The sequence below is a fragment of the Nannospalax galili genome, unplaced genomic scaffold, assembly GCF_000622305.1.
Source record: "Nannospalax galili isolate Female #2095 unplaced genomic scaffold, S.galili_v1.0 scaffold32, whole genome shotgun sequence".
NCBI lineage: Eukaryota > Metazoa > Chordata > Mammalia > Rodentia > Spalacidae > Nannospalax > Nannospalax galili.
In genome coordinates, this window is record NW_008335297.1 from 8,440,375 (window position 1) to 8,466,360 (window position 25,986).

General features: G+C 43.3%; 1 protein-coding gene across 18 annotated transcripts in view; it reads right to left on the minus strand.

Annotated features, from left to right (window-relative positions):
- Rbfox1 (RNA binding fox-1 homolog 1) overlaps nucleotides 1-25,986 on the minus strand; it is a 383,510-nt gene that overhangs the window by 59,657 nt on the left and 297,867 nt on the right. For 14 of the 18 annotated variants that reach the window (XM_008829960.2, XM_008829963.1, XM_008829964.2 and 11 more), the window contains 2 exons: nucleotides 19,972-20,052; nucleotides 225-357 (listed from right to left, as the gene is read on the minus strand). In XM_008829960.2, the coding sequence (XP_008828182.1) occupies nucleotides 225-357; nucleotides 19,972-20,052 (214 nt within the window). The remainder of the gene's footprint in view (nucleotides 1-224; nucleotides 358-19,971; nucleotides 20,053-25,986) is intronic. The other 4 variants (XM_008829975.2, XM_008829968.2, XM_008829973.2 and 1 more) reach the window with 1 other exon arrangement.

The following is a 25,986-nucleotide window of genomic DNA, read 5'->3' on the forward strand; positions in this document are numbered from 1 at the left end:
ACAACATGTGACGTGTAGAATGCTTAAAGGCACCAACCATGACCGGACAAATTACACTCATTTTTCAATACTCTTTGCAAGGTGCTCTGCTGCAGGCGAGCGCTGGGCTGCATGCTGGGGAGGATCCGGTGGGGTGGGCAAGACCGTCATGCGCTCACAAACACTCCATGCCTGTGGGGAGGGAGGGCAGGTGCTGGTGGGGGGCAGGAGGATGCCACGCTTACCCGCCATAGGCAGGGATCGGGGGTGGGGGCGCCGCAGCCCTGAAGGTGTTGTACACGGTGCGGCCACGGCCTCTCAGGTGCGCCCCTCGGTAGGCAGCTGCAGCAGTAGCGGCTGGATAGGGGAAGCCGGGCACTGTGGAAGAGAGGAAAGAACAGAGGAAGACCATAAGATGCACACCCAGGCTAGAGGACAATTTCCCAGAACCCTGTCTATGCAGGAAGAAGGCACCGGGGCCCTGGAAAGCATTCTGGGGAAGATGAGTAAAGTAAGCCAGAAGTCGTCCTTCTCAGGAAACCATGAGAATTAGCTGACATTTACCGAGAATTCCTAAGAACAGGAGAAAAGCTCCCCACATTAACCTAAATTGTAGAAAAGGTAAATTTCAAGACATGAGCAACGTTTCGTCAACCACTGTACATACAGATATATGCACACACTTGACTGTGTATATGCATATATCTGCATACATGTATGCAAAACGTCACAGACCATTGGGAAGCATGTTTCTGAATGCACAGTACACACATGTACATATGCATCTGTGTATGTGTAAATGCAGGTGTGTGCACCTGCTCCTATGGGTGTACATGCATATATTCACATATTTATATGAATATATGAACATATGGACATATGAACACACATTTCCATATGCTGCTAGTTAGTTTTGAGGCCAAACTGCCTAGACCTAAGAGTTCATTGTTACAGATTGTAATTTCCTCATCTCATTTCGTACCTCACATTTCCTATGTCCATTCATGGCTTGTCACAAATTTTCCAACTTGTATGTCATTGCCAACAGGGGCCCAAGCCTCTTCCTACCATAACCTTCAAGAGTGGAAGCATCCCACTTCATGTCTCCCATCAGACTTGTGAGACATTTCCATGCATGTTCAGGTGTAAACCCCTTATGGGGCTTGTGGGAGAAGCATAAAAAGAAGAAAGAAATAGAGAAGTGGGCGTGGGACCCCCCAACAAGCACCTGCTAGCTAGGAAGTGAACAGAGTAAGCTTGTACCTGTGTGGCAGATAATCCGGGGTGAGTTAAAAGTGAGTGGAATGTCTCAAGGAGACTGTTTCCAACTCTATATGACCTCTTGGCTAGGTTTATACCCGTGACTGGAAGTGAAGACCAAGTGTTTAGTATTGTCTGGAAATCTGTGCATGTTCTTGGAGGCTGAGCAGAGTGAAGCACACCTTCGTCTACATATATGCATATAAATATGTGATGCTTCTCTTACAATGTAGGTAAAATACTAAGATCATAGGATAGGGCCAAGCCAGAATGACTTCATCCTCCTGTGTGGATCTGAGAAAACAGTATTTCTAACTTCTGATTATTGTTGCTAAAGACAAATTGTGTGAGTTTGAGTTCCTGCGCCAGTCCCTAGCACCTGAGTTTCCTGGATTATGTTTCAACTGATATGTCTGGGTAGAGGCTTGTGTCTTACCTGGCAAAGGAGGAAAATCCTGAGCTCATTCAAGTCCAGAGATTTGTGGGATAAGAGACCCTTCCTTGCTTCAGAACTGGGGAGAGAATGAGTGGGGATGTTTTGACTCGAATGCCCTGGAGTTTTGAAATGAGGAAAATGAGAAATGTAGAATCTGTTTGAGCAGCTGGCTGCCCGTGTGAGAATGCACGGTGACTGTGCTGACCCGTTCATTATTCCCTGATACCAGGCCACAGGAGCGAGACAAGATCCCTCTCAGCAACAAGCAGGTCTGACAATCTTTCTTGGAGGATTTAGATGAGGAGATGTAATGTGAAACAGTCTTGGCAGTAGAGTGAGGGAGCAAGTACTGCTCAAAGTGGAAAGGCAAGGTTCCGTTCTATACCCGTTTTGTGCCAACAAAAATACGTTTTTCCTAGGTAGAATTAAGTGATTTTTACATCCTTAGGTGAGACTCTGGGCTCCTCCAAGCAATGCTTATTAGAATTAGTGATAGGAACACAGGAAATGCTACAGAGCAACTTTCCCTTTCAATGCTGCTTTCTGGGAGGCTGCGTCTTTAAGCAGGACAGAACTTGTGGTGATCATATGGCTTTGGGTCAGAGGCTTCATATACACAGACATGTGCTCACTTCCCGACATACATGCACCCACCGCTTCCCACACCCCCGACACAAAATCGTTGTTTTGGAGTAACTCCCCCCAGACAGATAGTACCTACTGAAGCGTACTTACAGTCTGTCATTCCCTCTAGAAAACCCCCAAACGATATCCTCCCCCACCAACAACAACTCTTTCTGAACACTGTCACTGTGCAAAGCAGAACCAAGTAATACCCATCTATATGGTGAGACTTCTGGGTCTAACCACCTGTGTTTCTCTCCTTCTCTAAAGGATTTTCTCCTATGACTGGCAAAAGACATGCTCCACAAAGAGTCATGCTCAATTTCAAGAGCAAAGAACACAACTTTTTATCAGACTTCCCTAGGTGTTATGGTGTATGGATGCTGGCATGTGGTTAAGTGTGTATTTGAAGCAATCACCTGGACAGATCATTCAAACACAGATTAAGCACAGTCCGAATGGCTTTATTCGTCAACCATACAGAACAAACATCTTAATGATATGCTTACTTTGTGGCATGACACTAATCTTTTGTTGAGTTTAAGGTATTTTGTCATCTGTGTACATCCTAGTTCAAGAGTTTGCATCCAGTAAGTGGCTAATAAATAATAAATGCAATCTAGAATGCCAAATGACACTAAGGTGAGATAGCCATCTACCCATCCATCCATCCATCTCAGGTGTAGTGGTTCATATCTGTAATCCCAGAACTCAGGAGGCTGAGGAAGGGGAATTACAAAAGTTTGAGGCTGAGAAAATAAAAAAAGGAAACTAGGCGCCATGAGTGCTCAGGGGCCCACAGCCCACTTGTTAAAACTTAACAAAAACCAGAACCAGCCTTATCAAAAGGCTGCAGGACAGGCAGGCGTCGGTCAAGCCTCACAGATGAAGCCATAAAACAAGACAGAACTCCTGACCACCCTGGGGGCCCGATAACAGGAAATCTTCTGTGCTTCTGAGGCCACCTCCCATTTAGCAATCCTACTTCCCCTCAGCCCCGGCCCTTACCCCATATCTCTGCATACCTTTGAAATTACTGATGAAATTACTATATGTGTTTGAAATTAACCAATAACCGCACTTCTGCTTCTGTACCCTGCTTCTGCCTTATAAAAAAACCCCTGAACTCAACCTGGGGCGCGCAAGTCCTCCGAGGAGACTCTGTGCCCACAGGTACCTGTGTCCTAAATAAACCTCTTGCTGTTGCAGCCCAAAGGCTGACTTGTCCTCCGTGGTCTCACTCTTACAAGCTCATGAAGTCAAGATTCTAAGGCCGTGACTTGTCCTCCGTGGTTTCACTCTTACAAGGCCAGCCTGTCTATCTCAACAAAACAGGACATAACAAACACACACAACAAATAAAACACAAGAACAAAAATAGCATGAGAAAAACCAATAGTATTCCATATTATAATCATTTGGTTTTTTTCCTGGAGTTGGACTTGACCTTAATAAATTATTGAATAAGACACCATCGGGGCAACTGTACAATCTCGTTTGTAAATGCAGGGTAAGCCTTTCCTTTCTTGATGGAGGAGACAAGAGGGGGAAACCCTACAGATTCCCTATGCAGCAAGAATCAAAGTGAAAAAATCAGGTGTCAGTGCAATGAAAACTGATTTTAGGTCATAAGCTACAATGGAATACTTCCTTAAGAACACAGCATAGGAACTTAGGGAGTAAAACTCTCTCCCGTGTCTGACATATCTCCATTCCAAGTCACCCCATTACAATGCCTTCAGTGATATCAGAGCATGTCTGTGGGAGGCTAAGGGAGGAATCACCTCATCCTTGGGCATAGAGTTCTACACCATGAAAACTCAATGGAACGGAAACTTAAGGAAAGTAACAAGAGGCACGCTGTGAGACTCAAGCATCAAGGCAAATCAAGGTTTTTAAATGGAAGACATGTGGGTGTATCAACCAGGCAAATGAGCCATTTACCAAAGTGTCTGCTGCTTCCTGCCTATCTCTCCCTCAAAGACAAAGCCCCCACCTCCAATGAGCTCCACATTCAGTGTATTTACAGTGACTTGTGCCTCCTCCCCCTCTGTCTCGTTTATGAACATGGTGCTTACCTTAGAAAATAAACACAAATGAGATCATTTCACCAGCCTGGAAATCCCAAGAGAAGAAACACAAAGCCAGTGGAAAATACTTGAGGGTTATAAACTGCATATTAAAGTTTTAGAGCTCTGGGAGAGACAGAAGAATAGCAGATGCAAAACCCGACAGGGGGGCAGATTCTGCAACACAGCCGTAAAAATATACAACCCGCTTTAATGGGCAATTATTCTCTGCATTTGTGTGCTGGTTTGCATTTGCATGAGATTGCCAGATGCCCTGGTCAAGGTGCTGCCATGGGGGGGGAGGGGTTCTTTGTCTCTCTCCTCCTGCCCCTTTGCTCTCTGAAGTTCTTTGTTTTTCCTGCCTTTGAAGGTTGGGAGATACACATGTACATGCTAATTTGCAGTTGAATGGTTCTGTGGGTAATGGATGGTAGGAAACATTTCTTGCATGATTTTGGGCGTGCAGATGTGCCTTCAGCAGGTTCAGGGTCTTGTAGAATTATCTTGTGGGGGTTGAACTGTTATTTCATGTCTCGGACCATAAATTAAGATGTAGAGTCGTAGTTAGTACACTGGGGTGACATAAACACCCACCCTAGCTCCTGCTTCAAAGGCAGGACCTCCTGTGATACACAGGGTATGATAAAATCTCCCTGAGGAAGTCCAAAAATCAGATTATTTTTTCCAAATGACCACAAATGTTATATGTTTTCAGAATGAATCTCAAATAACAGTCCATCATGTTGGTTGTAATACAGGACTTACACACGACTCAGCCATCCTCTTTAAATGGGCTTCAATGGAGAATGTAATATAATAGTACATACTAAGTTCTAGGCCAAAGCATAAAGCTCCTCCATGTTTTTGTTTTTAATCCTGTGATTTTAGGGCTGGGGGGAAAAAAGAAGTGTTTCATTCTTTCAGTCATTCTACCAAAAAAAAAAAAAAAAAAAGATTCAAAAAGAAAAAAAAAAAAAAGATTCAAAACAGCCACTTAATTTGTAAAATTTCTGGTTCTCTTAACCACACGTATTTATGTCTGAAACACACATTTGGGATTGACTCTTGTTTCAGCATAAAATACATGCTGATGTTAAGCACTGCTGTTTGGAAGTGAATAAATCTACATTTTGGACAAACCAGTTCCTTATAGGACATCCTCATTTGAAATGCATTGAATAGGAAAACAAAAAAAAAATTTCTAATTAATGTACAACTCTAATCACCATCCTCCACATGCGAGAGCAATTTTTCACTGTTCATTTGCTTGGTTTAATCGCAAAACTGACATGACAGAAACGCAATGCCCTATAAATCTGCGCTCATTTCTTTCTTTAATATTCATATTCCATTGAACTGCAGTAGATTGTTGCTGCATTCTGCTACAACATCCAAAAGTGCCGATAAAAATGTTGTGAAAGGCAAGATGTGTTTCTTGCTGGCTGTGCGAGCCATTTATTGGGGGGAGAGACAATAAAGGGCTTGGTGGATAGTCCCTGGCCTGCTGGCTGGTGGGTGATTAGTGATTAATTACCTTGCAGCAAATTGACACGGCACCAGGAAATTGACACAGCCCTGATTAATTAACTTTTTATGGGCGGTAGTTACTCACAAAACACTGCGCACCATAATTGAATCTCTTTACATAACAGTCATGGTACAAAAGTTTTAGTCAAATCCAAATTAGCCAGAAGTTTCTAAGGCTGTTATAGGTCTGATTAGGATGTGTTTGAAAGAACTGGCAAGAATTTGCACTTGGAGAGAGATGTGTGTTTTTGAATGGGGATGGGGGGAGACGGCGGCTCTGTACCAGCTTGACTGCCAAGGTGGATGTGTTGATCTAAGTCTTTACTGCAGGGAGACTTTGAAGTCTGTGAGGCTAAGGTGACTCATTTTTCTCCAGCCTGATATGGCTTCTGCCTCAGAGTGGCTCTGGCAGGTTCTTTTCCCTTTGTGGATTCCATAAAGTTTAGTATAGATTCCATGATGCAAATTTTGATCCGCTTCTAGGGCTTTACCTGATATCAACTGTCACATCCAACCCTTTCTACTAACACATCCTATTCCACCACAAATATTCCCGTTTTCTAGCTACGTCTTTGACTGCCTCTTTGACTTCCATAGCTCTCCATTGGGATGTGCCAAGAAGCATATTTCAGAGACTACTATATCTCTAACATGGACCCGGCACAAGGTGATCACTGAAATGTGTACTGATTATAATGTCTGATAAACTCAGAATTCTAGAGCAGGTCAGTTACAGAGGAAACCGGGTGGACTGTGACCTTGAACTTGTGTTAAGTTACTGCCCAGGCAGGTGGCATATGTTAAAGAAAAAGCCTTGGTTACTCATGATGTTAGCCATGAGAGAGCCTGGATTTTGCTTGTCTAAACCCCAGGCAGTGATAACTGGAATAATCCAAGCAAAGATGGATCACAGTTGGCAAAACTCTAGCCTCCGAGACTCCGTTATTGGATGGAAGTGATTCAACTGCATGATAGCAGCTAGCGTTTATTAACACTTGCTAATTGCCAGATGCAAACACGAACCCATTAGCTCTTCACAACCATGTGAATCCGGAGTATTGCTATTTTTGTTTTCCTAGGGGGACTTGAAATATACAACAACTCCACAGCCCCCAAAGTGGAGCCTCTTTGCTCTTATCTTTTCATCCAACCCCAAGATATCCCCAGTCTACTTTCTCCCGTCCTTCGTTTCCTTGGCGATAACCCAATGTGGCTTCCCTCCTATGGCCTGAACAAGCTGCTACATCCTTTCCTGTGTACATACTGTGTCCTACAGAGTCGGCCGCGATCCATCATGGACTGGATTAATTTGCAGGGGACTCTGTTGACAAGCCTCTCGGAGATCTCAATATGCTCCTTGTTGGGAACTGAGGAGGGGAGGCAGGATGGCTGTGACAGGGGAGGGGCTGTGCCATATCTTCTTCTATGTATTTCTGTTCTGAGATTTCAAGACACGTGCCCAAGATTTGCTGCTCTTCTGCTAATTGGATGCAGGCCACAGAGATCACCACTGATTTATGTTGATAAGAATCCCAGGGCAGGCTGTTTCCCTTCCACATTGGGGTTTATCTGCACATCTGGATGTGTGCCAGGGGCATCATAAACCATCCCCAAATGTGGAGATGTGCAGTAGCAACCTGAGTTAGGCTAGAACAATGTTCCTTAAGGCCCATAGTAACAATGTTACTATGAATACCTGTGATTGGGTTTCACTAAAATTTTTGAATGTGTAAGATTGGAATGAGAAACTTATTTTGGGCTAGGGAGATGGCTTAGTCGGTAAAGTGTGTGCCATACAAGCAACAAGGACCTGAGCACCTACATTAAAAGGTGAGTGTGGTGGCACAAGTGTGTAATCCTAGCACTAGGGAGATGAAGACAGATATCTGGGGCATAGCTTGCTGACCAGCCAGCCTAGCCAAATCAGTGAGCTCCAGCTTTAACGAGAGATCCTGTCTCAGAAAAATAACTTGTGGGGTATAGAGGACATCCATCGACCTCTATCTTCCACATGTATACATACACATGGTTATGCACACCATCACACACACACACTTCAAAGGTTAGGAGTAGTTGAGTATAAAACTTCCTACCATTCAGGGGTACTGTAATAGTTTTTCTGTAACTGATTTGCCAATATTGCCATCAAATATTTTACTCATAGCTTGGTATGAAATAAATCTCTTCCTCGCACATAAATGAGTCAGCTAGAACAAAACCGCACAGAAAGCCATGCAGAGTGAACATACAGGGATTTTCTCTGGGTTGCAAGATTGGTTCCCCAAGTAGAAAGATTTCCTAACTCAAAAAAGTCAATTTAGAAAGCCACATTGAAACCCACACCCTTCAACCATGCATGGGGATATCCTCTGATGCTTAGCGAGGACTTCAGACTTAACTGCCACACTTCCTGCTTACCCATGGAAACTCGCTCTTTTCTCTCCCGTGTTGCAAAGGGCCGGGTTAATCCAGCAAACACACAGCACAGTGGATGCTTCAGAGCTGCTGGGTATGCAGTGCCGTGCTTTTACTCTTCGGAAGAGGTACTTGTGATCTCTCTGACTCACAGGTATTGACAATCCTCCCCCAGGCAACATTTTTGTAACATTTCATTCAGCAAAATGGAAATGAATCTCTATCTTGGAGTGTTTAACTTGGCAGGACTGAAGAAGGCATTTGCAAAAGTGCTTTCTGTTGTTTGAAGGCAGGCTCAAGACTGAGCCCCACGATGCTGAAATCTATTTTAATTTAGAAGGAACCATTTGCCATCATCTATTAGTTTGACAAAATCGGTGCCAATATCAACTTAGCATTTTTTTTTTTTTTTTTTTTTTTTTTACTTCCAGGAAACCATGGGCAAAAAGAGAAATCAAATAGTTCATATAAATAATGGCTTAAGTGCATATATATGTGTATACACACACACACACAGTTCACTTGTTAAATCATTCATGATCTATCTAACAGCTGGCTGGAACAATGAGCTCGATGGATTGCCTCTCCAGGTAGGAAGCAGGGCAAGTGAGATAAATTAGCTGCCGTATGCTGGGCTGGTTTTCCCATGGTTCTTTAGGGCTGCTGGAGCTCTTGAGCACGAAGTCCTCAGAAGGGGCTGGTGGTGACTTGAGGGACATGAATGCGATGCAGATGTGTTTGTTCATTTCATCAAGCCATCACTTTGGGGATAGCTGGTCTGTCAGTGTTTGAGGCCATCTGCCTTCCAGCGTTAGCATTTAGTTTTTGTTTTTTTGTTTTTTTGTTTTTTTTAAATCCTAGTCCTGATATTTTCATCAACACCTAAAACAAACCTTCAGGACAGGTGCCATCTGGATCTATTGATCACCTGCCTGATTTATGAGCTGGAACCCCAAAGTCCTCTTATAAAACAGACTGAAGGAGACCATTTGAAAATGGCCCAGTTGTCCAGTCTGTGTACTAACAAAACCTTCCAAATTAGGGTTTTTGGTAAACTTTCCAAAAATCCTGAAGAAGACAGCTTCTATGAAAGATACTATCCTATTTTAAGGCACAGTCGTGTCTCCAGAAACCTATAAGGTGCTTATACAGCTGTATCTTTTTTAATGTCCACATATAGGTAGGAATATCTATGACAATTTACATAACAAAGACAGTCGGTCAGAGTCACAGCACCACCTGAACCCAGCTCTTTTCACTGTATCACAGCAGAGTCTTAGAACTTTGTGAGGCCAATATGGGAAACAGGATGTGTTAGAGGAAAATAGTCTTTGGGAGCTGTTTTGCAGACCCCTGTAGCAATTACAAAGTGTGAGGACTTTGTGCAGGTAAGCAGCTGTTATGTTTGCTTGCGTGCACATGTGCATGCGGAGGCAGGAGGGGTCATTCCTCAAACGCTGTCCACTTTATTGTTTGAGATATGGTCTGTTTAGCTTAGAACTTGCTAATGTAACCAGACTGCCTGTCCAGGGACCTCTAGGGATCCACCTGTCTCCACTTCCCCAACCCTGGGATTATAAGTGTGCATCAACATGCTCAGGTTTCTATGTGGGTTTTGGACCGTGAACTCAGGTCCCAGGCTTACAAGGCAGGCACTCTACCATTGAGTTCTCTTCCCCATCCCTGTTTTGCTTTTACATGAAAAGCAATTCGGTGTCAAGAGCCTGTGTCACATGCAAACAAAACCCAAGCAGATATAAGTATATAGCCAGGTATTTGGTCCTGAAACTTCATTTTCTTAGCACTGCCCTCAAGTTCTCTAGTAGTAATAAATAGTTGGCACATGATAGCTCTTTTCTAAGTGAACACACAATTTAAGAAAATGGCGCTGTTGGCATTTGCAGTGAAGCCAATGCTTAAATTACTGGGTTGAAATGAACTCTGTCAGACCCCCCCCCCCTTCCATGAGAGACAAGCCCATCTTCCTTTCCTGAGTCCTTGTATTGAATGGGGAGCTTTGTTTTTTTATTGCAAGGAAGGGCCTCCTCTGGCTGCATTTCTGTCTCTGTGGTCTGAACCTTCAATCAGGAAGCCTCTAGAATCCCTGCTCCCACACCTGAACTGCCTGGGCGCTCTTCCTCCTCTCTCAGCTGGTCTCATGTAGCTCTGCAGACCTGGGAGGCCTGGCTCAATTTAGAAAGCCGAGGGCCCTAGGATTTCATCTCTACTCTGTGACATCGTGCTGCCCTCTTTTACCTTTCAGGAACCAGGCTTGATCTCAGCTTCAGCCCCTGTAACTTGCACAAGCAGAGCTCTGGATGTAGAATAATTCCCCTTCCCCCATCACCAGCTTTTAAACCCCCAACAGTTTGGGAAAGCAAATGAACTACAGACCAGTGCTTAAAAATATAAACTTCTCAACATAAGCTTCTCAAACCATTGATGGACTTCTCTGTCGCCTTTGTTGGGGCTGGAGGATGGGTGGCATTGCCAAGCTGCTGAATGTGGGAGCTACATCATGCAGTTGATCCTCTTAAGCAAATGCGAGCATTAAAAAGTGCTTTCTGTCAATGCTACCACAGGCCTCAGAGTTTCCAGGGAATTCCGCTGCACAACTGCCTCACTGCTTTTCAGAAACATCTCATCTCGGCCTTGTTCTCTGGCTGTGTATGTGCCGGAATCCCAAGGCTACATAGTTTATTGTTTTAATATCTGTCTGACACAAAGCAAGCGCATCCTCGAGTGACTCCTTATCTGTCATATGTATTTCTGTGAAAGAAATATCAAGACAAATAAGATGTTTGGGGGCACACTGCGGGATGGGAGCGTTTGCAACTGGCAGTCTTTTGTGGAAAGCAGACCCCCATTTGAAAAAGACGAAAGCCACTGTGTCCCACATTGAGATTAATAACCACAGCACTGATTGTGAGATGGCCGTCACTTTTCAAAGTGGCTGCTTGGCAGGTCATTCCCTTCAAAGAACTGAGGGGTGTAGCTGGGTATGGTGGCACATGTCTGTCACCCTAACTCTCAAGAAGCTGAAATATGAAGCTTGAAAGTTCGAGGCCAGTTGGGACTACGTTGTGAAATGTGTCTCCAAGAAAAGGAATACCATAGCAGTAGCTGTAGGGGTGTTCAACTAGTACTGTTGTTTTTAGTTTCTGGGGGGAGAGGAAACCTCCACCACAGCACCAGGATGGGCTGACTCAGCCAGATAAGCTGACCTAAGATGCTCATGAGTGGGGATGATGGCGGCAGGGACTGGAAATGCAAGGGAACTGCTTCTTTTTTATTAAAGATTTATTTTATGTTCTTTAAACTCTGTATGTCTCTGTGGGTGAATGACCATGCCTGCAGAGGTCAGAAGCATCAGATTCCCCCTGGAGCTGGAGTTATAGGCAGTTGTGAACTATTTGATATGAGCATTTGGAATCAAACTCAGGTCTTCTGCCAGTGCGACACAAGCACTGAGCTGTCTCTTCAGCCTGTCAGCCTTTTCTTAAAAACTGGCATCCGCTCCTGACATGATGGTAGACACCTTTAATCCCAGTGCTCAGGAGGAGGATCTCTGTGAGATCAAGGCCACCCTGGTCCACATAGCTAGTTCCAGGCCAGCTGGGACTACAGGGAGACCCTGTCTTAAAAAGACAAACAAAAATCTGGCATCCAGGAACATTACCTGAATCAGACATGTAAAGGAGGGGTAGATGCAATTAATGTTTGTTCCTTGCATGTGTGAACATGTCACAGTGAAACGTACTATTTGACATGTATAATTAACATGTACTAATAAAACTTGTTAGATATCTAGTAATAATCACTGAGTGCATATATAAAAATTTATATATATATCAATATATCATAACTAAGTAAATATATAAGGGATGTGAAAGACCCAGGAAAAGCAAGGAGAGAGAAGTGAAAAGGTAACCCTTTCAGTGATGGATAGGGATTGATCACTGCGACCACCATGGATGGGACTAACTGGATGCCCATGACTAACTGTTGCCAGTCCTAGTCATTTAAATCAGCAGCATGCTGTGACTAGCACACAGTGGGCATCTCAAAATTGCTTAAGCTCCTGGGTTTGGTAAATGAAAGGAGATGGCAGTGGCCTAGGGCATCAGTTTAGAGTACAGAACGGTGTTGGAAGCAGGAGACTGACTTCATGTCCCTAGAGGCACGCACATGGCAGTGTGGGCAGTGACTGAGTGCTCTGTTTAGTGAGTAATGCATTTGCAATTATGATGCGTTATACATCTCCCCAGAAGAACAAAGCTACAAAACGGAGGCTAATGTGGATGTCTTGTTTGTGGTGGATTTGTAGTAGAACGGTACCTGATCTATGGAAAGATTTGATGAGGACTGGCGAAGTCAAGTAATGCATTTTCATTTTTTCCATTTTCATGTGTGTGTACGTGTGTTTGCATGTTGTGTATGGATGTATGTGGAGGCCTGAGGTTGATGTCAGGAATTACCTTCTTTTTCACCTTATTCATTGAGACAGTGTCTTGCAATTGAACCCAGAACTTGCCAATTTTGGGGTATCACCCATCTCTACTTTCTGAGGTTGGAATTACATACAGGTGGGCTGCCACACCCCCCTGGTATTTACTCAGGTTCTACAGAGGAAAATTCCAGTCCTTATATTTGTATAGCCAGTGCTTAACCACTGAACCATCCCTGAGGTCCAAGGAATGCATTTCCAACTCTCTTCCCAGCCACAGGACTGATGAATACAGAATGGAAAATTCTGAGAGGGACAGGTGAAGGTGCGCTGCCCCGGTGCTGACCCTGTAGATAGAGCAAGAGGACGCAGCCTGTACAGGGAAGGAAACAAGCAGCCTGCGCAGAGAACAAAGTATCTTGGATAAAATTACGTTGTTTCATCACTTTGCTTAAGGAAACTGAGACATGTCTTAGGGAGGCCATAATACCAGTATAAAGCTTCCCCAAAGCACCCATTTCTTTGTATCTCTATCAAATTGATGTCTATATCTTCCTTTAACCTGTCCTATATTACTTTTATTTATTATTTTGGGGTGTGTGTACGCTGAAGTGCATTCCCAGAGGTGGAAACTGGGTCTCCTGCTTTATCACTGTCCACCTCATTCCCTGGAGACAGGGTCTCCTCATGAACCTGGAGCTAGCTAGGCTGGCAGCCAGCAACCCCCAGCAATCTTCCTGTCACTGTCTCCCTGTCACTGTCCCCCACAGTGCTGGGGTTACAGGTCCATATGTGGCCATGGCTGACAGTTCTGCTCTCGTAGAAGGCTCTCTTATCCATGGAGCCATCCCCAGCAAGTGCTTGTTTTGAAATGTTTTTAAATTGTGTAAAATGTTGGAGTTACTCAAAGCTGACTATTTAAGAGACATCTTTCTGCCTCTACTCTTGGGTAGCTAGCTGCCCTGTCTTGCCTTTGCAAATAAGGATAGCCTGAGAAAAAAATTGGTGAATGAGCATCCTTGGGCCAAATCTGTCCTTCAGATTGCTATTGCAAATAAAGTATTGAAATCCAGCCACAGGTATTTACTTATGTATAGGTATGGCAGTTTCTGGCTATCTATAGAATAGTTCATGCTGTAGCAAAACAGTTGATTGTTTTTATGGTCTGGGATTCAAATGAAATAAGGTGTTTAGCAAGGAAGGCCAAGGTGGGGGTCAGACAGACTATCTAGCTGTGTGAGTTTCCTTAATCCCCTTGTGCCTAAATTTCTTGATGAGATAAGGTGGTGGTCTAGTCTGTATAATCACAGTTTTTTCCCGAGGATTACAGGTTAAAGATCATAGGAAGGCCTCAGAAAAGGCCTGGCATATAGAAAGTAAATAACCATGTATCTTTATTATTTCTGGACTTTATTATTTCACAAACACTAAGTTAGGAGGGTCCCCGAAAATCAGTAATCAAGAGAAATTATGTTTTGGGGTCTGGAGAGATGGTTCAGTGGTGAGCGCTGGCTATAGAGGACCTGGGAATCATTCCCAGCACTCACATGGTAGTTAACGACTACCTGTAGCTCCAGGTCCAGGGTGTCTGATACCCTCTTCTGACCTCTGCAGGCATGGGCATTGGACAAAATGGGCACACTTATACATATGCAGGCACTACACTCATAAAACTAGTATTTTTAAAAATACAATGTTTTAATGAAATTTTCTAAGAAAAACTATGAACAGAGAATCCAAATTTACATGATGCTATGTCATGCTGAAGTATCACATTAAACTCCAAATCACCCAAAGAAAATTAATGTCCTATTTTGTCTCTATGGCAAATTTCAGTATTTTATTAATGATGGATCTTTTCCCATTAATTTTTGAGTTTTAAAATATTTTCTGGATTTATCTTGAGTACCTCACTCGGTCATCCTGGTTCTAGCATTAGTTATTTTCTGGGGGAATCACATAAAATAAAAATATTACAGAAAGCCATCTTACAAGCAACCAGGAAGTTCTGTGTTACCAGCAAGTGAATGAGAGAAAGTCCAGTTCTTTAAACTGATGTGCCAGTCACACAGTGACTCCCCATGTGCTCCCTCTATGAACTGAACACAGTCTACTGACACTTTGTATATTGAGCAGAAGAGGAAGCTATGAATTAGTTGAGGCCTTTGCTTTAATTACACAAACCGGTGGCAGTTCTATCTGTGCCCTAAAAGTAGAAGAAAGCAGCTCTGATTTATGCCTGTTTCTTCCAGTTAATTCATTGGTTTATGAATTCTCTACAACTGCCTCCATAAAACCTGCAATCAATATATCAATTAAAGTCCTGTCATGACCACTTGCCCTTGAGTTTCATGGGAGTGAATAAGGGAAGTGATGATTTTGCATTTTGCTAACCTTGAGAATTCTGAACATTGGCTTATAATCTGAGTTTTTAGGACTACAGAGAAAACATTTACCTTAACAGGTGTCTTAAAGATTCATCCCCACATGGATGCAACATTCAGCAGTGGTTTCCTTACAGCTGTGAATTCATACCTGTATACACTGCAAACATATGGAACTAAAAGATGTTTCTGTAGGAAAATATCTCACTCTTGGCAGATGTAGCACCTCACTATCAAATGCATTGTCCCTTTTCACTCAATGTTGGTGTCCTCATGATAATATTTGGAGATGGGATTGGCGTCCTGCTCCTGTACTGTCTCCCACTTGTGGATGTAAGGGCACGAGTTCTCATCAGAACCCAGCCACACTGGCACCTTCATCTTGGACCTCACCTTCCTGAGTAGTGAGTACAGACGACTCTTGTTTGGGCTGGCCAGTCCATGGAATTCTGTTATAGTACTAAACTAAGTGGTCCTGGTACATATTTTTAAATATACAGTGAAGTTTAAAACTGGCAATAAGACAGATATATTTGCCTATACAATTAAAATGTATAATGACATTTAAACAATGTCTGATGACTAAAATAAGAAATATACCTGCATTATGTAAGCTTTTTACAAACAGCAGTAATGAACAATAAATGAAATAAAACAGAGCTCAGAAGAGAACCAGAAAGAAATGTACTGGAATTCATAAGAGGTTAAGTATAATTGGCAATTAAAGGTGTGAAAGATGGTGTTTATAACTAGGAGGAAACCCATGCACAAGAGAACAAATGGAGATGTCATTGTTAACCTGTTCAATTGGCAGCAGTAAAGAGAGCCAAACATGTAGTTGGGATGAACCTGGCAGTCTTACCATTGGGTCTGTAGATGAAAATTTTGATGCACTGGGATATAGGATGTGCAAAAATGGCTAGCCCAGCCTTGATAGGAGGAGGTGGAAAGTGGCGGCTTGGGTGAGTCTGAGTAATTGATCATTCACTCCATGAAACAGCTTGTGGAGGCCTCAGGGATGATGCCACAACATGTTAAATAAAACGAAACATGATATAGAATGTACATATACCATGTAGATGTGTCCTTACTACAGAATCACAATATTAATGCCTTCTTCCCCCACTGCAGGATGCTTCTCCTCCCTAAGGGTATGCATAATGACATTATTCCAGCTATGTGTCCTTACTTCCTACGATTACAAGAAAGCAAAACTGATGGCTTTTACTGTCATAGACCAAAGAGCTGATCAGCTATCACTCCCCCTGCACACCCATCTCAGAACTGGGTTTTCCTCATTGTGGAAGCAATGATTAACTTCCTGACAGCATGGCTTCCACCTGCAGTGCTTGAACTGCCTGTTCTGGTTGAGGCCGAGTCTTGTTCCCTGTTATACACACTGTATGCAAATGGGGTAGGCCTTAGCAGGCCACCAGCTCGTCACTAAAGCTCACTGGCAAGGGGTCCTACTGCTCACTGCCTAAAGGTATCCTGCCCCAATTCCTAGTGTTTTGCTCTGACTTTAATTTTGAGAGGAAGCAGATCCAGTGATTTATTGGGCATGTAAGAGGATGTGCCATGTCCTATGGCACTTTGAAGGCAGCAGAAAGTGAGGTCAGATGGGGTGGCAAGGAGACTAGGTTGTACTAACAAAGTCCTGAGAGAAAATACTGCTCTTCATGCTGTTGTGTGCCTTGGGTTATATTAAGAAGATTTAGCTAATGGGGAAAACCAGTATGCAAAAATGCATCTTAAAAAGCAGGTAAGTCTGGTTGGAATTATTTTTATTATAGATTCTCCAGCAGGCTTCCTTTAAAAGCCATCTCCCCTACTGCATTTAAGGGTGTTATTTACAGATGATTATCTATTGGGCTAAGAATATGGAAAATGCAATTCTAAAGCATTAAGGCCACTTTAAAAGTGGGGAGAACCGCCCCCCTCCAAATTGATGAGTAATCTCAGAAGTCAATAGATATACAGGAAACAATTTACAGAAGTGTAACTGACATATACCTTTCTTTCAGGAATATGACTGTCAAGTAAAAACGAGAAATAGATGTATCTTCAAGTTTAAAAGGGGAACCTTACAATACGACTAAGAAGAGTCTCTGCTTTAAGGAAGAAGGCTGGCTTCCCAGAGAAAAACTACACACCACTCAGATCTCAAACTCAGGCTGTGATGTTCCCTGCCTGGCCTGAATCAGAGCTGGAAGAAGAGGGATCCTCTGTAACTGTGTGTGCCCATGCATGCGAAAATGACTGTGTTTTGACAAGATGGCTTAAGGACACAGGCTGTAGCTTCATATTAGAAAGTGTGTTTTCATCTAGTAAGAGAAAACCCAGATCAATCTTGCAAAGATGCCAGCTATCTGCAACAAACAGCTGGATCAAAAAGCTATGAAGGAGAACAGTCTCAGCATTGTGCCTGAGGGCCAGTGAATAACCTTTACCAGGAGGAAGGCTACTGGAGTTCCTTGCCCTGACTGTAATACCCAGCTGGGCAACCTGAATACTAGTGCTTAAGATATCACCTAGGGAACTTGGTTGTGCGGTTCTGAAAATAATGCTACAAACCCGAACATTCAACAATTGGCCCAATAGATTAAACAATAGTATATGAGGAGGTCATTAGCATAGTTAATAAAGACCACATAGCTGATCAGCCAAAATAATAAGGTGAGATGAGTGATGTTATTTAAAATTGACACATGTTGGGCATATGCTGCAGCTTATATAATTATACAGTAATGTGGTGATTCAATTTTATAGTTTTAGTAATAAAAGACTTTTAAAATACAGACTCAGTACATTGTTTCAGTAAAGAAACATATTGCTAATATTTTACACTGTCAGCCACCTGTGTAAACTATACATTTAAATACTATGTGTATAATATACTTTTTTCCACTCGCTAGGTAGCTGTGGCTCTAGCTGCCCTTGAACCCACAGAGAGACACTTGCCTCTCACATGATGGGATGAAAGGTGTGCACCACCACACCCTGCCAAATTGCACATTTTCATTAATTTTGGTTTTATAATCCTTATCAAATGGCTATGAATAGGGTCTGTCCTGTGGTTTAAATTTGCTAACTCCTGAGTCAGATGTTATAATTTCCAGCTATTTCATCAGGGAGAGAGTGTGTACTATTTCTATACTTGATGTATAAAACATCTCTCCATTTTCCTTAACTATACACATTCAAATTAGCACTTTCTGAGGTTGAGACTGGTTCACTTATATAAAATGGAAGCACATCATATGGGCATATAAAGCCGTGCTGCCAAACATTTTAACTGCTTGCCCTGTGTGGCTAATTAATATACAATGAATGAGATAATGCAGTGTCTCTGAGCCCCTCTGTCACTGTCCTGTACAGTGCATATGTACAAGAGTTTGTTTTGGGTAGACTGCAGAGCAACCACTACTATGCACCAACTCTCCTCCAGAAAATATTTATAGGGGAAATGAATCAACTACATCCGTAAATGCATTTGAAGGTTGAGTAACTCCCCCGGGTTCAAAACCAAATTGATCAGCTCATGGGGGCATGTGTGAGGGAGAGGGGGAGAGAGAGACAGACAGACAGACAGACCCTGGGTGAGCTCTTGCACATCTCAGATCCCTGCACTTCCTCAGCTATAAAGCAAGTGTTATGGTACCTACCTGGAGCAGATATGGTGAGGGGTAAGCAGAGCTGAGTATGAGAACATGTGTGGGCTATGGTCCTGGGAGACAGGTGCACACACATTAAAATGTCTTCCATAGGATAATTTACTTCCATTCAGAAAGAATCACTTCTTGCCAGCAGGATTAGAGTTTCTTGGGGCACAGAAAAATAGCCTGAATTTAACCAATATCATGAAACATCTGCCAGTCCCTACCTCTCAAAGACCTCGGCATGCCTGAGGGTTGTCACCACTGTGGTCCTAATTTGTCTGCCTTCACCTGTCTTGTTTTCATGACCACTATGAATTTCCAACTCCACCTCACCCTCCCAAGGAGGCACGGACTCACTTTTGACCATTAACCCTAATGAGAATACATGTGTCAATGAAGAGAATCTCATAGGACTATGTACAGCCTGCGAACTAGATGACAAAGTCTCAACTGTGGTTAGGAGACAGAAAGGAGTAGGCTAAGGAGACGAAGCCTCCACTTTAGATATTCAACCTGATTTGGAGAGAAGGTGAGGTACCCTCCACTCCAGACAGGGAATTTCTGGTTTATCAACATCGTGACCTTCCCTGCAAGCTTTTCTTTAATCTCCTCACTCTGGCCCTTTGTTCGGTAGAGCTAAGTATTTAAGTACATTTTAAACAGAGCATTTTTATATTGCTACCTTCCAATAAAATGAGGAAACCTCAATTCCTGACCTTCCTCATTGGACTTGCTTAGCAAAGGACAGAATCTTTCAAACCAGACACAAGCTGGTCACATTTTTCACAGTGTGGCCTTCATGAACTAGAGGACAGCTTGAGTCGGTTTTGCTGGGCTATGGAAGTACATGTGGATAGGTTACATACTTTAAATACTATGCCATTAATTTGCAGAGCTACGCTATGATCAATGCAGGCAGTGACCTCTAGCTTCCCCTCCAACCAATGCCCGTGTTCCGGTACGTATCTAGGATGTGAGGCTATAGATGTGGATGGGAGTGAGCAGAGGGATTGGGGTGCTACAGCAATGGGGAAGCCGGCATGCTTATGAAGATCCATTCTGCCTTGTAGGGAGATGCAGGGGGAGGGTTAATGGATGGAGAGACATAGGAAGGGAGATGATTAGATTCGTATATATCACAAAACAAAAAGAGCCACGACTGTGGGCTTACTTGCGGAAGTATATACAAGTGAACCGGGCCCACTGTACATGGAAGATCCCTCCTGGTTGGCCTGGCACAACAGCACCGTGCCTACAAGAGAGAGAGAAAGAGAGATGGTGTCTGGTTTGGGGACAGCACACTACACCCGAGAGCAAGGTAACACAGACAAGAAAGGCAGAGACATGAAAACACAGCCACATCTCAGAGCACAGGGAGCCAAAGAGATCAGAGGAAACCCCCTCCCCACCCCTGGAGCCCATCAAACACATGTTGTGCCATTTCACATGAAGGTTGAGTAGCAGGGTCTAGCGGATGGTGTGAGGCTCCATTTCAGATCGGCAATAGGTGGGGTATGGCCTTTTCAAAAGGGGTCTTAAGAAATAATTCCTCACCCATCCATGTTCCTGTAACCATCCCTAATTAAATTCAATGCCTCCCCCACAAAAGATACGAAATCTGAAGGGAGACTAATTGGGAAGAGGAATGGGTTTAACATGAGTGGAGAAAGGGGTTGATAATCAAAATACATTATATACATAAAATTTCACAAGGAAACCCATTATTATTTGTAATTTTAAAAGCTTTAAAAAATATAGCAAAAAACAGACAATAATCCAGACTGAAATACCCCTTTGCTGTGTGAACTTGATAAGCCACTGGGCCTCTCTGTGCCTCAGCTTTCCTATTTGGGAAACAGGGATAAACATACCTACCTCCAAAAGGTGTTCATGGCAGGGGCTGACCCATAATAATCACTCAAACAAATGGGAAGTATGTGTTCTGATTTGATTAGAGGCAACTTTCCTCTTCTCCCTGAGACTTTTCTCTTAGTGGATGAGTTCATTATGGGAAGGATAGAAGACAGGGCAGAAGTAAATATTCTCTTTTCTCTGTGCCCCGCCCTGGACCCACACCCAACACTGCAGGAGCTGCTTCAGGTTGTCTCCCGTCTCCCTCCGCAGTCTACTTAACTGACCTGCAGACAGCTGGGCATTGCAGTGACAGCTCGCCTCCGCCTGATTTAAAGTAAAGGGCAGTCGGCTTATCCTTGTAAAATGGAATTTTACAGCAGTGAGGAATGGTGGAGTCCTGAGATATCTGCTCAGTCTGTGCCACACTTTCAACGACCCACCCACGCTAAGGATGACTGGACCGAGGCCTCTTCCGGCTGTTAATTCCCCTCTCCTACTGCTGTCAAGTTCAAACTCAAAGACCGAAAAGAATAAGAGGGATTGGGACCAGGGCAGCAAACCAGTGAGGGGTGCTGGAAATACCTTCCTGTGGTTGCTGTCTACTTTCCTGGCTGGGTAAGGGCAAATTATTTTGATATTGCCCTGTCACCTCTGCAGTTGGAAAGCCGTCTCCCACGAAAAGAAGCCAATCTTACAAGATGCCCTGGGAGCAGTGAAGGACACTATGATCCTTTCCCATATTCTAACACTATCAATGAAAGTGTAGCTAAACTCCCAAGCATCAATGGGGTTCCACAGATAGAACCAGGGACAAAAGGTAAAACTCATGTTCTTGTCTGACCTGAACACCACCCACCCCTTTCAGGTCCTGAGCTAACATGCACAGTACACAGGAGGAATGCTAGGAACCCTCCCCAAACCTACTTCTGCCTGCTCTACGTGCATCTCTAGATTTTGAAAATGATTTCCAGGTTAAAGTAGAGGGGTGTGTGTGTGTGTGTGTGTGTGTGTGTGTACACGCGCGCACATGCGCGCCTATGGAGGCCAGAGGTCAAAGTTGGATGGATGTCTTCCTCTGTTGATCTCAATACTATTTTTAGACAAGGTTTTTTACAGAACCTGAAAGTCACCAATTGAGTGAGGCTGGCTGGCTGGCCAGTGAGCTTTTTATGTGAATGCCGGGGGTGTGAACTGAGGTCCTCACACTTGCATGGAAAGCACTTTATCAACTGAGCCCTCTCCCCAGCACCTGTCCCCCACCAAAAAATAAAATAAATAAATAAAATCACAAAGCCATCTCTTCCTTCTCCAGTTACCAGGTCTGGTAATTCTATTCCTGTCACATAGAGTAGCAGCTGGGAGACATAAGTTCTGTGTGAAGACTCCTGACCACACTTATCTTATGGTTATAGCTGGAGGAGTCATCCCTTTGCTTTTGCCTTCAAAAATAGTCCTGGAGAGAAGAAGGCCTTAGCTGAGATGGCTTGACAGTCAATACACTAAGAGCTTGGGTAGGTCCTGGTCATGATCAACTTTTCCTAAAATGAAAGTGAGTTTTCTCCTTTTAACATCATTTTAAAAGTTTATGGGCTGGAGAGATGGTTCAGCAGTTAAAAGCACTGCCTGCTCTTACAGAGCACCTGGATTCTATTCCCAGCACCCACATGGTAGCTAACAACCATCTGTAACTCCAGTTCCAGGGGAACCAGACACCCTCTTCTGACCTCTGCAGACATTGCACGACACAGGTGCAGCTACATACATGTAGGCAATGCACTCATACACATAAAAATAATACATGAAATATTTTTTAAAGTTTATTACCACACAAGAGTCCTCATTGGTCCTTAGTATACCAGCAACTGCCAAGTGAATTAAGAGTAAGCAGTCCAGAGTGAGGAGGGCTGGGAGAATCTAAATCAGTCACTGGTAGGTGAGCTACTCACCAGTAGGACAGGCAGTCACCCCCTGCAACAAGTCCTCTGTCAAGTTCTGGTGGATGACCATGCAGATCCCTAACCTCTGTGACTACGCTCACCGTTAGAACTCTTACAGAGAAACCGAGGTTTCTATAGGGCATGGAGGAAGCTACAAATCAGAATCTCCTACAGCAGAACCCTGGCAGGTTGATTTTGAAAGGACTCCCCTCTCATTGTCTCTTGTGTAGCCCTAGTTAAGAAAGAACTTTAAAAATGAGATCTGAAGTTTCTTGAGGTGCCAGAATTTCAAAAAAGGAAAACCATCTAATTATAGCTAAAACACATGCAGAGGATATTTCAGTATTGTGCCATTAAAACCCCTGGGTCACCTTTCAATATCCTCAATGTAATTTATAGAATTCCATTGGGATACAACACAGATTCTGTCTAGAAAGCTAAACTGGCATAATGAAGCTCCTGGAATTCTTAGGCTGTGGATCCTGAGAAGCCAGGCTGGAAGAAGTTCTTTGAATGCTCCCTTAGTAGTGAAAAAAAAATCTTTATGCAATGATTTTGACCTTTGTAAAACAAAAATCTATTCTCAGTCATAAGACCTGGGTTTTATTTTACCTTAAAACACCCTCTAATCTAATTTGCAAAGTGAGTATAGTGAGTTCCTTTCCTGCACTGTGACCTCAGTTTAAAAGAAAGTCTTGAATTCAATAAAAACAGAGCAACAGAAAAGAATAAGGAATTTCTATGCATGGGGGAGAGGGGCAGTTAATGTGTATTTGCTTAAAAAGTAGGTCAAGTAGTTAATAGGGTACAAATAGCCCTATAAAGACTGTTTATAAAGTCATTGGAAGTATTTCCCAACACAGCATATATACAGCCTCTCAGTGAGTCCCCTAAATTGAATCTTCTGCCTTCTCCCAATCTCTAACAGAGATCATCTACCACTTCAGGCTACTGAGAACCAGAATCTACAACCACAGGATACCCTTGCACGCCTACACATCTGTTCCATGGCTTATTAAACTCCTTATAAGTGAAGGATGACAATGGGTCTAAATTATATGCGTACCTACGCACTCTGCAGCCAGGACAGACATCGTTAATCAAGTTTAATATTATCCATCCCTACTGGCCTGGAATATCCAGAATTATTCTCAGCACGGCTTCTGGCAATTGGTGTCACTCGATGTGACTTGGTAGAGAGGGCGAGACCTCTACGGCCTCCTTGCTGTAGGGGTTAAGTTAAATCAGATGAAATTGACCTTTCTCTCTCAAACAGGATTGAATGTTGGTAATTGCATATGGCGTAGCTCTTGGAAAATTGGCTTTTCCTGTCTCCCTTCTACATAGTTAAGAAGTGACCTCTTCCAGTCTCTCTCGTGGAGTGAATTAATTACTTCCTCTTCTATGTTCATGTCATTTTCTCTTTCATTCTCTGGTGGATCTTTTGTCCTATTTACATATGAATTTTCCCCATAGAATCCTCCCCCACCCCAGGGCAGAGCCAAATCATACTTATCTTTAGACCTCCCAGCACTTAGCAGACCACCTGACCCAGAGAGGCACTAACGAGTATAGCTGAATTATAACACATTTTTTTTTCAGGAGCTATTTTTATTTTCTTTGCTAAAAACAGTGCTTTCTCTAGCCAACCATTCTGAAAGTTACCTTCCACTGCCCATTGCTTATGGCTGGGAATTTACCTACTTAGAGTTCAAATATATCCACAAGCTCTAAGATACTCACCTGATTTCTCCTCTTTCCCAGGCTTGTTGATTAATGTGTTTATGGTGTAGTGTGTGGGTAAAGGCACTTGCCACCAAGCCTAAGAACCTGAATTGGAGTCCTGTTGCCCTATGCATGCATGCAAGGAAGCCAGAACAGGATGTCTACTTACTGGTTTGAGGTAGGGCCCCTCACTAAATCAGAATCTTACCTTTATGGCTAGGCAGGTTATCTGGCCAGTGAGCTCTTGGGCTCAACCTGTCTCTGCCCACTCCCTGCCTCAATTCTGGGGTTATAATCATGCTTGGCTTTTTATGCTAGGAATTCAAATTCAGGTCTTCATGTTTATAGATCGAGTGCTCTTACTCACTGAGCCCTCTCCCCAGCCTCTTTCATGAGATCTTTTTACGTTAACTCACATAGCTACATAGGAATCATGGACCACTAATCCATTTTGTGGACCACTGATGGCAGCAACTGTCTACATCTCTAACTGGTAGCAAGACAGACTTCAATCTGAAGGTGACTAGGAACTGTTCCAAAGCCTGTTACCCTCATGCAGAGGACCACATGTTTTAGGATCCTCAATTCTGGGATGATATCTACACAGACACTGGCAAGCAGGACTTATAAATTTGTAGTTGGACAAGGGAAATCCAGTGGGGAGGGATGTCCTTGAGTGGCATCACACCGTCTTTCTCTCCTAGACACACCACACAGCATAGAGATCATTCTTGACTCCAGAAATTCAAAGGGAAGCTAGAAAGAACATGCATTTCATAGACAGGAAGGAGAAAGTGTCTAAATCTTTAACCTTTGAATGAAAAATCTGCACTCAAATTAGAGAGGACAAAGGTGCAACCGCACACCTCCAGGCCACGGAAACTCCCTGGAAACCCATTGCACTCCTGGGGCGATTCCTTTTCAGACACAGCTCTGACTTCCCTTCCTCCTAAGACCTGGATGTATTCCCTTGTTCATATCCTTTCCTCTGATTTTAATTGAATGAGCACCTTCTCCTCATAGATGCCTCCACCTGTAGAAAGTTAAGAATCAAGCCACATTCCTCCTCCTAGCCTGATGGATCTGGGAACTGAGACTGAGAGTTGAGAATGAACTCTAGATAGAAGCCCTGGCCTCTCAACAGGCAGCCAGGTTATACTTCCAAGCAAAGAATTAGAAGAGAGGATGGGAAGAAAGAAAGGCTGTCTAACATTGTCCATTTCATGTCAAATAAACACAGCCCCCAGTACTGTCCCTGCAAATGAGTAGGGCTCTTCCTGTAATACTGGATTCCAAAAAGAAAAATAACTGAAGAGCTGGAGTGATAGTTCAGGAAGTAAAACGCTTGCCACACAATCCTGAGTTCCTTAGTCCAATTACCAGAATCCATACAAAAAAGCCTGGAGTAGTGGCAGTGCTTGTAATCCAAGCAGGTCGGTGGGGTGAGGAGGCAATGAGCCATGGGACTCATTGGCTAGTAAGACTAGCTGAATCAGTGAGTTCCAGGCCCATGAGTGACCTTGTCTCAAATAAGTACATAGTAACTGAGGAACAATATCTAAGGTTGACCTCTGGACTCCACACATGTGCATACCTATCCATCCGCACACCCACATGCACACAATAACACACACACACACACAGAAAAATCAAAGTGACATCCCACATGC